General features: G+C 38.0%; 2 protein-coding genes across 2 annotated transcripts in view; both read right to left on the bottom strand.

Moving 5' to 3' along the window:
- Positions 1 to 929: 929 nt before the first annotated feature.
- On the bottom strand, positions 930 to 8,238 carry LOC128022152 (ADP-ribosylation factor-like protein 8B). Its single transcript, XM_052609441.1, has 7 exons — positions 7,999 to 8,238; positions 6,385 to 6,465; positions 6,167 to 6,240; positions 5,331 to 5,424; positions 4,767 to 4,834; positions 4,292 to 4,362; positions 930 to 3,688 (listed from the first exon to the last, which is right to left on the bottom strand). Exons 1-7 carry the CDS (start codon positions 8,119 to 8,121, stop codon positions 3,639 to 3,641), a joined length of 561 nt encoding a protein of 186 aa, XP_052465401.1. The 5' UTR covers positions 8,122 to 8,238; the 3' UTR covers positions 930 to 3,638.
- Positions 8,239 to 10,166: 1,928 nt separating this feature from the next.
- Positions 10,167 to 12,406, bottom strand: part of LOC128022151 (class E basic helix-loop-helix protein 40-like) — a 3,757-nt gene continuing 1,517 nt past the window's right edge. Inside the window, exon 5 of the mRNA XM_052609440.1 lies at positions 10,167 to 12,376. Within this exon, the coding sequence (XP_052465400.1) occupies positions 11,538 to 12,376 (839 nt within the window). The 3' untranslated portion in view covers positions 10,167 to 11,537. The remainder of the gene's footprint in view (positions 12,377 to 12,406) is intronic.

The raw sequence follows: 12,406 nt of genomic DNA, 5'->3' as shown, positions 1-12,406 counted from the left end.
AAATATTCAAATTCAAGCAAATATTGTTCAAATGCACACACAGACACACACATACATGAATTAATAAAATCAAAAAAATTATAATAATAATAATTTTAAAGATACTGTAAAGATGTTACAAGGATCACAACAACGGTTAGCTGTCTGATATACATTTAGATAAATTAATAGTAATGTGTTAAACTTAATCAGATTCTTCAAAATGATTGACATGCCTTTAAAATAAATAAATGAATAAATGTATGCATTTAGCAGACGCTTTTATCCAAAGCGACTTACACCCTTCGGACAATGTTTTAAAACCAAACTGACACGCATCTGGTTTTAAACGAACTCGAACATAAATTCGGCTCTATGTTCTTCTGTTGCCACCACGAGGCCTTTTGACGCACTGCAGGAACCCATTGACGACCAGAAAATAATCTACTGTGAACAGTAATACATTTTTTATGAGTAAATGTTATGGTCTGTTCTAGCCGATAATAAATTAATATGCATAACTTTGATTCATTATTGTAATCTGAGTTTTCCTTACAAAACGCTTTGTAGCTACACTAGCATTCAAAAGTTTGGAAGCATATTTTAGTTTTTTTCTTAGGATCTTAAAAAAAAAAAAAGTTAGAAAAAAAAAATAGATTTGTTGTAATATACATTATATGTTTGACAAGTTCTGATTTTTATTATTACTCAATTACCATACTCCCGTTTGTGTTATTTCAGTTTTAGTGACTTTACCATTGTAAAAATGTGAGGGAAAGTGAAGTGAATGTTTTGCATTATTTTGTCTGTAAATAGATTATATGCCGATTACACCAGCTTACAACTTCAGCCAAACAACTCTCTTTCGACTGTCAAATGCAATGGTTCAAAATTCACAGGCTGACAGTCACCCTAAAAACAATTTATTGAGCAATCACAAAACTAAATAATGCAAGAGACACAAATCAAGTTTTAATTAGCTTATTTACAAAGTCAGCAACAGATCCATTGATTTTTCATGTGTGGACAGTCACATGAAGGAGAGAAGACACCATCCTGTGTAGTGTTTACAGGGGGCACAAGCTTTGGCCACAGACCTGCTGCACTTGGGTGAGCAGAACCAACAAAATACATCATGTCTGAATTAATGAAGACATGCACAGAGTAACAAGTGGATATGAACGGTGAAAAGTGTGACATTCCATTCTTGTACTATAAGGCTGCAGGAATGGCTCAGCGATGTCGAAACAATCACAAATTACTATATTATGAAAAGGCCATTACTATGTCCTGTAAATATTAAAAACACTCTAGGATTTTGGGCACCATTTTAGATAGCTTATTTGAAAAGAGGGAGGGAAAAAAACTAGAGAAAAGAAAAAAAAACTTAAAGATGTATGTACCATTTATTAAAGCCCTTTATAAATGGGCTAAACAACATTCAAACTTCAGCAATTACATACAATTTTATGTAAATCATAAATGTCCATTATAACTAAGCCCTGCCTATTTTGTTAAAGCCTAAAACACACACAACACACATACAAAAATTAAAAAAAAAAAAACGTAACGAGAACTTGCCAGTATTAGCCCATATTCCTTCCAAATAGAAGCCATAAAAAAACAAAAACAAGAATTTTCTAAATAAAAATAAAGAATTATACAATTTATATAAATTGTTTGGCTTAGTAGTTCATATCCATCAGAAATTCATCCCTCAAGTTCACTTTCTTCCTCGATAGTATTCAGTAGTATTTGGATGAACAATATATTATGCTTATAACTAAATGCTAAACAGTCTGTAATCAATGCACCTATCAGGCCTTCTTCTCAGTACCTATCATTTTCTAATAAACTTTAGATATTTACACAAATATACAGTAAAACTAAGCCTTTGTTCTCAGGATGAAGTCCTAGATTTTTAAGGATATACAGCATTATATGATATCGGAGTATCAACACAAATACGAATAAATCTTTAGACCTGCTTCATGAAACAACATAAGTAAGAAATAACAGAAGATGACTGCAATGTTGCTAAACTCATATTTAGAATACAGGAAGAAGAACTTCGCAGCATTTAGGGGCTTGATCAGAAAAAAGGACATCAAAAACGCTAGCATTTGAGACACTGCCAGAAACAGTTGAATTACATTTTTGTTCATTCGCAAAAGGGTTTGGATAGTTTCACCCAGAAGCGAGACCCTCCGCTTCCAGAGTGTGTATCATGCTCCTAAACGAAATAAACATTAGTTTGGTATTTATTAACCAGTAATGGTTTTCAATGCACTGTAGCAATCAGGTGATTATGTAATGATTGTGGTGCGAATAAATGCATAGCCAATGAATGAGCAATCAATACCAATACAAAAATCTGTGCTAATGTAATAATGGCACCTACAGTAAGTTTAGACTCGCTGTTTGTGCTTATATAACATAATAAATTCATATTGGGTTTAAAATGTGAGTCTCTGCTAAAGGCACTTAACCTAATGCACACTAATTAAAGGAAATGCCAAGATGTCCATCAGCTGCATACAGTCAACGAGCTGTGGGTCTTGAATATTTATCATAAGCCATAATGAAGATCCGAAACATGGGAGACGCATTCTAAAATCATCTTGACTCATGAATATTAATCATGGGGCTATCAGCTAGCAGAACCTAATGCATGTCTATTCATCCAGCTAGTCAACCGACTACAATTCAACTCTGAAACGAAGCAAATATAAAATGTAACTATTTCACTAATAGATTAGGGGAATGGTTGCTGCAAACATAGATGAGCGTACACTATCATTAAAAAGTTTGGGACAGTAAGATTTCTTGATGTTTTTGAAAGTCTCTCATGCTCACCAAGGCTGTATTTACAGTATGTGACCAAAAATACAGTAAAAGAGTTATATTGTAAAAATATTACAGTTTTAAACCACTTTTCTTCCCTACTTGAATATATCTTAAGATGCTATTTATTCCTGTGATGTCAAAGCTGAATCTTCAGCATCATTACTCCAGTCTTAAGCTTCAGAAATAGATAAAAACATTTCTTCTAAATGTGATGCATTCTTTGATGGACAAAGTTCAACAGCATTTACGTGAAACAGAAAATTTTGTAACTTTCTAAACTTTTAAACTTGTAAATGTGAATGCATCCTTGTTGAACATAATCATTAATAAAAAAATAAACCTTACTGACTCAAACTTTTGAAAAATAGTGTACATTATAATGTACTGAAGCCTTAAATACACAATACTAGCAACTCAAAAGTTAAAACTACTCTTTATGGTAAAATGTGTTCCTAGAATTAATGATACAAGATAATAACAAAAATCAGACCAAAAGAAAACCCCCAAACAATGATACAATCTTATTTCAAAGGATAAAGAGACTAACCCCGAAACTGATTTAAACCATATCCCGTGATTTGATTGGAGTATGATTTGAGTGGAGTCTGAAGCCCACTGGTGAAGATGCTTTACTGACAGTCAGTGTGTAATAAAGAATGAACGAGACAGAGACTGGACTGAGAGGGACTGTGTCACTGGTCACAGGAAGGACCGGCCGGTCGGTCAGTCGGACGGACAGAAGAGCGCTGGGCTGAGCTGGGAGCTGGAACGAGGGCAGGACTGGACTCACAGTTAGGACGGACGGTCTGTTCTCAACTTCTCCGAGACTTTGAATGGTGGATCAACCACTGCAATGTGATATCTGCAGGAAGTGAGGGATGAACAATTGTGTCTTTATATGATTCACATCAAAACTTCTCCCAAACTAAAGTATTCATATGTTGATTTCCAGCAGATTGACTCTGTGGTGCATTCAAAACATTTCAACAATTCAAAAGTACCAAATGTTGCAGGCAAAAAAAAAAATTATTACAACATAACAGATGTCACACACTGCAGCTTTAAAATACAAAGGTGATTCATGAGTCCTTCGATTCAGTATTAGCAGCTGAAGTAAATCTACTCACTCTCCAGCAGGCCTTAGTTTTGCAGTTCTGAACACACATACTGTTCTCGGAATCTTACTCGTACTTATTACAAAAGATCAGAGCATCTACTTCAAGTTTTTACAAATGAATCTAATACACAATAATAATAAAAAAAATTCAAACAATAATATCACGATCTTGTGACACTTAATACCATAAAACTAGGTTTCAACATTTTCTGAAAATGTGAGTAGTGTTATTCGGTGCTATGATTGGTCAGATCTCCTGTCAATCAAACTAACTGAACAAGTGAAGGGTCACCTGACCAAACATCACAGTTTAACAGTTGGATGTGTCCAAAATACAGTAACTTTCACCTATATTGTCTTTCTCTTTGCATGAAATGGAGTAGCAGCAGATCTCTCTGTCTTGAATGGCAGACAGGTTCCTGCGGAAATAGGAAACAAAAATGTTAAAAATCATTTGCCATTTTTTGAGTAGCCTCACAAGAACTCTGTCTAAAGATCTGGCTGTGGGAAAAGTCACCAAATCCCAGAAAAAAAAAAACCCTCAAACGGAAGACACTAGAGGACAGAACTGCCACAGAGTATTTTAGAGTTGAACAAAGAAGTCTAAAAAGATGAGGGCAATGCTATGTGATTAATGTCTGCAATTTCATCACAATCAAAATCATCTAGAGATGATCATATGCCCTCATATGACGGCAATATTGTTTCTGTATGAAGCAGGAATCCCTTAAATAAATCTCTCACTCAAATGGCCCCAAACCTGCTAATCAAACAATCACTTGAAGAAGGATCAAGTAATGCAAAAATAAAATAAAAGTCTTACATCTTTTCGATTAGTTGTTTCTCATCTAATGCGCAGGGGAGATCTCTTTTGTTGCCAAGGACAAGTACCTGTGGAGGATAAAGTAAAGATAAATCAATGAAACATGCACATTTAAGTTTAAACTGCACATTTAACATTGGCACTTTGGCTTCCGGTGCTTAAAGATTTATGCTACTGGCTGCTGGTTTTACATCAGATCGTGCTACAAATGTCTTTTTAAATTGCTCGCTTTAGTAAATAGTGGGCGGAACTGTCAAAAGAGCTCCATGAGCGATCGGTTTCCTCTGTGCTGGTTTCTCTGCTGAAGATACGACCTATAATGTGCCCTGTGAGGACATCTCGGATCATAGAAGCTGATGGTAGAGATGCTTAGTCATGCTCCTTAAATAAGACACAGCAGCTGAGGAAAGATCCGGAAAAGGTGTGGTGCGATGGCTAGGCTTGATTTTCGGTTTTAGTAAATTCAGCAGTAACAAAACAGCACCAAGTATTAATAAGAGAGACAGTCCTCCATTAACAGCACATGGGGGAAATCAGCAGCAATAATAAAACAACTCTTCGTACAGGAATGCCTTGCAGCTGTGGTTTGTCTAACAAGTTGTGTAGCTCGTTTCTTGAGGCCTCGACCTTTTCACAATCTGCAGCATCAACCATATACCTGAAAAACACCAACAGAGACCTTAATGCAGTCTTTTGTAATGTAAACACCGAAACATCATGTTAGGAATAATATACAGTCAGCCAGACGTTATCGCAAAATAAACACTGAAAAGGATGGTCAGTCAGCCTTTTTCTATAGGCTGACTAGCCAACAATATCTAGCTACAAAACAATATGTCTAATTTTAAGTTCTCTATTTAATCTAGCTCCTAGATGTACCGTATTTTTTGGACTATAAGTCGCACCTGAGTATAAGTCGCATCAGTCCAAAAATACGTCATGATGAGGAAAAAAACATTTATAAGTCGCACTGGACTATAAGTTGCATTTATTTAGAACCAAGAACCAAGAGAAAACATTACCATCTACAGCCGCAAGAGGGCGCTCTATGTCTTCAGTGTAGACTACAGGAGCACTGAGCAGCATAGAGCGCCCTCTGGCGGCTGTAGACGGTAATGTTTTCTCTTGGTTCATATTTCTTGGTTCATTTCTCTCGGTTCATGTCAAATTAATTTTGGTAAATAAGTCGCACCTGACAATAAGTCGCAGGACCAGCCAAACTATGAAAAAAAAGTGTGACTTATAGTCCGGAAAATTACGATACTTTGATGGTCATTATGCAAACATATCTAACCGCTCAATGCCACTTTCTAATAAGAATCAAGTATCACAGAGGGCAGTGAAAAAAAAAAAAAACATTGTAAATTTCTCTGACGGGACGAAAAGCAGATTATACTCACACTATGGCATTGACACCCCGGCAGTATCTCTCCCACATGCTCCTGAACCGCGGCTGCCCGCCTATGTCCCAAATCTATGGGAAAACAGCACATTTATGCTACAGGGTTGGACAAGGAACTGGTGATGTAACATAATGTACTTGTGATGCGTATAATGCGCATTAAATCTGGATCCAAGAAAAGCCTCCTTAAGAACAATCGGGGTAGATGAGACTTACTTTTATTGTTACGTTGCCTTTGGTGACTTTCCTCATGTTGAAGCCGACTGTAGGGATCATGTCTTCATTGAACTGACCAGACTAGTGGCAAAGAAACACACAGATCATTTCAATAACATAGAAGAAACAAACCTGCGGGTGAAGAGTTGCATACGTTTACAAAATGACAATCCAATAGTCTGATATCTCACAAAATAACAGCACACAAGAGGAAGTCGGTGCTAAAATGCAGCTTATGAGTCTAAACACCTTGCACAAGCAAGTCATGGGGAGTTTTAGTAATAATGACGGGAACTGTTGTAAAACAAGCCAGAAAGAATTTAGTGACTTGTGCAAAATCTCAAAGTCTCATGGGATTTCCTATCTAAGAAATTGATAATATTTAGGTGAAAAGGGAAAAACAAGAGCTTCCTTGATTCATTGAACGAGTTGCTCTCGGTTGCAAAACCCTCATATTGAGGATAGAAATCCAAAAGAGCTTAGCTAAATTTGTGGTCATGTTACAAAACACCTAAGAGCTGCAACTATGTAACTATATGTTGATCTGCATTTGAAGCTTCAAATCAAGATTTCTTCAGCACTTCTTGCGGTACTTTTCAATTTCTTGTGGTTTATGGTTTACAATACAAGTAAATCATCTTTAATTGCATATATTAGATGTGCAAAATGCAAACTTAACTGGTTTGTATTTAATACAAGTTAAAAATACTGAGTGAATGACGCTTAAGTGATTGACTGAAACTAGAATAACACCTGCATGATGATGAAACTGGAAGAGATGTTTCTCTTTTCCCCTTTGAATTCAATTTCAAAACATCAAGTACAAGCTGCGTTTGTGAAGTCATTGTGCTGCATTGCAGAAACATCTATGAGAAGCAAAAGGGCAACTCTCATGATTCGAGAACCCCCACTGGGACAGTCACTTGCACTTGGGCACTTTGTCTAATATCAGATTCAGGCTGCTGTACTCTGAGACCTTTTGAAATATGGGTCACACCAAGGTTTATATTCAGGGTTATCTATGGGTTCCACAAATCTTACAACTGATTAACTTCAGACGCTACACACAGAGGCAAACCCACAACAAATTAGCACTGACATGTCAAAAATACTTCAAGGAGATTGAAAAAAATAAAGAGACTCTCACAATCACAAATGGCATCTGTTCTGAATCAGATACATCCATAAAGGAAAGTTTTTTCAGATCACATAATAATCTATGAGGGAAATCAAAAAACACATCTGGCACTGAACAAAAACCTAGAAGGAAAGGATATCCATAATACCAAATTACCATGTCTCATTTTGCAATAATATTAAACAATACTGTAATAATAATATACGATTTATAGATTCTAATATAAAAATAATATAGGCTTTACAAATATGATTACATAAGATTTAAGAGCTTAAACACACAAGTGGCATCTCATCCACCCTTAAAGTCATCAGTGTCCAGAAACCTGGAGAAACTAGCGATTGATCACACCCATATTAATAAGAGCACACTGCTCACAAGAACAGGTTTTAAAGCATCTGTTCTCCGCCCCTAGCAGGCAATGACATGACATCCGAAAAATGTTTTCAAACTGTGAGGAATGAAAGCAGACTTACAGCAATCACGTTGACAAAAGTAGTTTTTCCAGAGTACTGCAGTCCCACCAGTGTCAGCTCCATCTCTTCCTTCCAGAAGAGCGCCCTGAACCAGTCCAGGAGCCGGTGAATGAGGGCCAACATCTCCGCGCTGCGCTGTTGGCTGAGCTCTAATCGTCAGGATGAGACGGTGGTAGATTCCGCTCCTGCTGGAGGAATCAGTCCAAGAGAAAGAGGAAGCAAACTGAGGTCAGGTGACAACAAATGACGCACAATAAACGCGCTGCGCCGAAAATCACCGAGCGGATATCGTCCAGAATAAAAGTCCCCCAGCAGTTTTTTTTTAAAGACATAACACATTCACAACTCAACTTTAACAAGACGTTCAAAAAGATAACACAATTAAAGGAATGGGTTTACATTATTTATATATATATATATATATATATATATATATATATATATATATATATATATATATATATACAATGTAAAATAAAATAAAATAAATAATTAAAAATAAAAGTAACTTCAACCCTTGATAAAATTGTATCTCTACATTTATTGTTATCAATACATTGGAGAGACTCGATCAGGCCAAATCAGCCTTAAAGACCTTCAAACAGGGTTTAGAATTAATTCAGTCCGCCAGCACTCACCGCTGTGCAAGAAGTAACGTTTAGTAAATAAATACATACGCGGAAAACATCGCATTGCATTGTTTGCTTCAAAATAACAAGAAAACTTTATATTACTTTTCTTACATAGCAGGAAAATAAACTCCTAATGTATATATTAATAATAAGTGATAAAATAGCTAAGGCTAGCTTTTATTTGATCAAACAAGCAAACAAATAAATAGATGCATTTATTTAATAAATAAATTGATAGTGTTGGCCTATAGAATATTAAGCTAATGCACATGATCTATTCTATTTTGATTAAATAGTTTCAATGCTATATATACTATGTATTTTTATAAACAAATAATACATAATTTAATACAAAAGAAGTAAGTGGTATATCGATATATACGAGTTTAAAAAAATGCACGACTACGTATCAAGCTTAAGACTTCTGACGGGCCTCTATAGGTAAAGACCACACTGTAAATAAATACAGTAAACAAGAAAGAAAGAAAGAAAGAAAGAAAGAAAGGAAGAAAGAAAGAAAGAAAGAAAGAAAGGTTTTGAGGCTTAATTGGGTTGAACACTATATGTAAAGTTCGTCGCAGTACATCGATTTTCCACACGATGGCGCTAAAAGCTTTACGACCTCGTACTTGTCTTTTTTGCAAATCTGTTTCCTACTACAATCACAATAACTTCGACTGTATTTTTTTCCATTACAATTTTTTTGTTCGTTTTTAGAAACGAATTTAATGTTAGCTTTTTATGAACGTTAATAGCAATGTTGCCACTTTATTTCACGTATTTGTTTGTTTGTGTATTTGTTTACTTATAGCTTACATTTTGGTAAGAGCACTACACCAGTTAAAGCCTATTTAAAGCTTACCTTATCACCCTGCTTTGGTAAAGTACATAGTTAATAGCTAATAGCTTTCATTTTTTCATTTTCAATTAATTTTACAACCAAATAGACTAATAAGAATATTTTTTTTAATATATTAACTACTTATATTTATATGAATGATTTACAGACAACGTATAATACTGCTATTGTCTCATAGTCATTAATTTGTGCGTTCTGACTGCGCTGTATGTGTGGCATGTGGCTGCCCATGCTTCAGTGCAGTGAGCGCGCAGCGCGGCCCGCCGTGTGGCTCTACATGTGATCGGCAGGCCAGGCGCGGTCACGGGCTTCCCAGCGGGGCGGAGAAGTGAGACTGCACTGGATCGAGCACACAGCCAGACACGCGGGGAGTCTTAACCTAATTCAACAGCTAACGAGAATGAGAAAAGGACGTGATTCATCTAAGAAATTTAACTCGGTCGCAGAGACTGTAATAATAGTCGGTTATGTTTTCGTTGCTTATTTTGTTGGGTCATAAAGGCTTTTTTTTAAGTGCACCACAAAATCTGATCGAAAATGCATGGACTTTAGTTAGGAGGTGTGAGTCTGGAATATCTGTAACCTGACTCTTATCATATTGTGTGTCTAAACTAAAGGATTTGCATAGACAATAAGAAAATGTAAGGGTTGTGTAAGTGTTACATAAGGACGAACTGTGATGGGGAAAAACAGCGAGGTTGTTTATTTAGCTAAACATGTTCAACAGACTCGGACAGGCATGATTTCCACAGGAAAAAAAAAATTTTATTAATACTTTTTCTTTAATATGTCAACAATACTTTAGACAAAATATATACATCAAGCAACCTTCTCTAGGTCCCAAAATAAAAAGTACCTCTTCCTATACAAAACTATTATATTTTTTTCAACATTACATTCACTTTCTTTTGCTTCTATGTAGAATCCAGGATTCTGTAGATATCCGCCATCGTGTTTACTGCTTTAAATAGGTAAAGGCAACAGGATGAACAAAGATCTGTCATAATTTGACCAGAAATGAACACAGAACATGATGCAGATCGAGTCTAGGTCCGAAGCTATGTACACAATCTCATGGCACACAGCGCTCGGCTGTCTAAAACTCGTGAACTTAAGTGTGGGTCACGTATCAAAAATACAGATGTACAAGTAGTATAAACAAAATAATTACACAACACAGTTACCTCACAGCAACTTCACCTACGTGAACGAATGGATGAGAAATTCAAAAGCTACAGCGGAGACGTGATTACATGACTCCCGTATTTACACGAGCGTCACGTCTCAGGAGACAAAGGTCAGCACGAGATGACAAACGTGCACGCGCGTGCGCTCCGGTCAACAAAAGCAAAGACATTTATTTGGTGTCACTCTAGTCTAAAAGGACGGTTCTTATCGGTTAAAGCAGTCACAGAAGCAGAAGAGAGTGGAGCTTCCTGATCAAGCATCCACGCACAGAGAAATGTCCAAAAAAGCAGCATCTACAGGGGTGGGTTTGTTACAAAAATGACTTTTTCATTTACATTCAACAAATGAAAAGGTGCTTGTGCAAAGGGCAAAGTCCTTATCGTTGGGGGACCGTCTGCACGTCACATTCTGGTTTATTGTTTTGTATTGTTTTCGACTTGACATTCGGCATAAGTGCAGAGAGCAGCCGTTCGCCCACCCCAGGTCCCTTCTCTGGAAGGACAGAGCTCACTGTCCTCATTTTGACTTTCTTCACAGTGTCTCACAGTGCTTTGCACGGGGCCTCCTTTACCCGTCTGCGTTCACGCGGACCGTTCCATCTCTAGGTGTGTGTCTGCTGGTTGTGGAGGGAGTTGATAAGAGTGTGTGTGTGTGTGTTTGTCTCTACGGTTTAAGGGAGGCTGTCGTACGTCTGAAAGGAATCAGAACAGCTGTTCGCCGTACTTGAGGGCGCTTCTTTGAACTTTGCCTTCGTGCCCTCTTCAACCGAACCCTTTTCGGGAGCTTATGCAGCAGGGGAGTCCACTCTCAAGACCCAGACATTCAGAGAGCAGGCTATCGGCGGACCCCAGAGGGAGTCCTCAGTCTTTAGTTTCCAGGTTTAATGGTGGGACTTGTTTCAGGGCCTGCAGGAGTGCAGGTGAGTCCATGGAGCTCGGAGTGGTGATGGGGGAGCCCACTCTTGAGGACATGACCAAGGACGATGGGAGTTTCTCAGGAGACATACCCACCGGGGAGCCGCCGAGGCCTGGGTATAATATGGGCATGTTTCCTGGGTACCAGCACTTCTCCAGCATGGGCAAGTATGCGGCGGTTGCTCCAGGTGGAAGGAGGTAGAAGGGCATGCAAAGGGGCTGGTGTGGAGAAAAGCTCATGTAGGGGCTGTGGCCACCCACCACATCGTGCCCCGACAGAGATTCATCTTCTGAAGAGTCGGACCTCTGCCGCTTGGCCTGTGGCTCATCCAGCTCTTCTTTAATGCTGCTGTTGTACTTGAGATCTCCAGCATCTTTGCCGTAGTAGATTGGCCGCTGGGCTTTCAGTTCCCGCTTCTCGAGCTCGCCCCCATAGCCACTGTCAGTATCCGTATCGCTCCCACTTTGCTCACTGCTATGTGGATAAGTCCTTTGTATAACAGGAACACAGTTTTTAGCATGGCCCTCTGCTGCTTTCGGTTGTGGGCTTGCCGGTTTCTCCCTGCTTTCTTGAGCTTTGGGAGTGGGCTCATCCAGACGAGGGCTTGGTGAGCTTTGAATGATCTCAGACGCCACTTTTTGAAGGTGGTTGATTATGTGAGAAGGCGTCATGTCATGCACGGTCTCCTGGTTGGCCAGGAACTGTAGAACCTCCTTGGCACACAAGTGGAACCCAGAACGGAATATCTCCTCGCTGTTTTCTGAGTGCCCACTGCCCTGTTCACCTGCAATAAAACCAATAAGGGTAAGAAACC

Source organism: Carassius gibelio, chromosome A11, assembly GCF_023724105.1.
Source record: "Carassius gibelio isolate Cgi1373 ecotype wild population from Czech Republic chromosome A11, carGib1.2-hapl.c, whole genome shotgun sequence".
Classification (NCBI taxonomy): Eukaryota; Metazoa; Chordata; class Actinopteri; order Cypriniformes; family Cyprinidae; genus Carassius; species Carassius gibelio.
Note: the sequence above shows the minus strand (reverse complement) of the source record. Positions and strands in the feature narration are given on the sequence as shown.

Excerpts from the sequence above, each read along its gene's own strand:
- LOC128022152 (XM_052609441.1), bottom strand. The coding sequence starts at position 8,121 with ATGTTGGCCCTCATTCACCGGCTCCTGGACTGGTTCAGGGCGCTCTTC. Across the intron at positions 6,241-6,384 it reads AAGGCAACGTAACAATAAAA|ATTTGGGACATAGGCGGGCA; the intron begins GTAAGTCTCATC and ends GTTTTCCCATAG. Across the intron at positions 5,425-6,166 it reads CGGGGTGTCAATGCCATAGT|GTATATGGTTGATGCTGCAG; the intron begins GTGAGTATAATC and ends GGTGTTTTTCAG.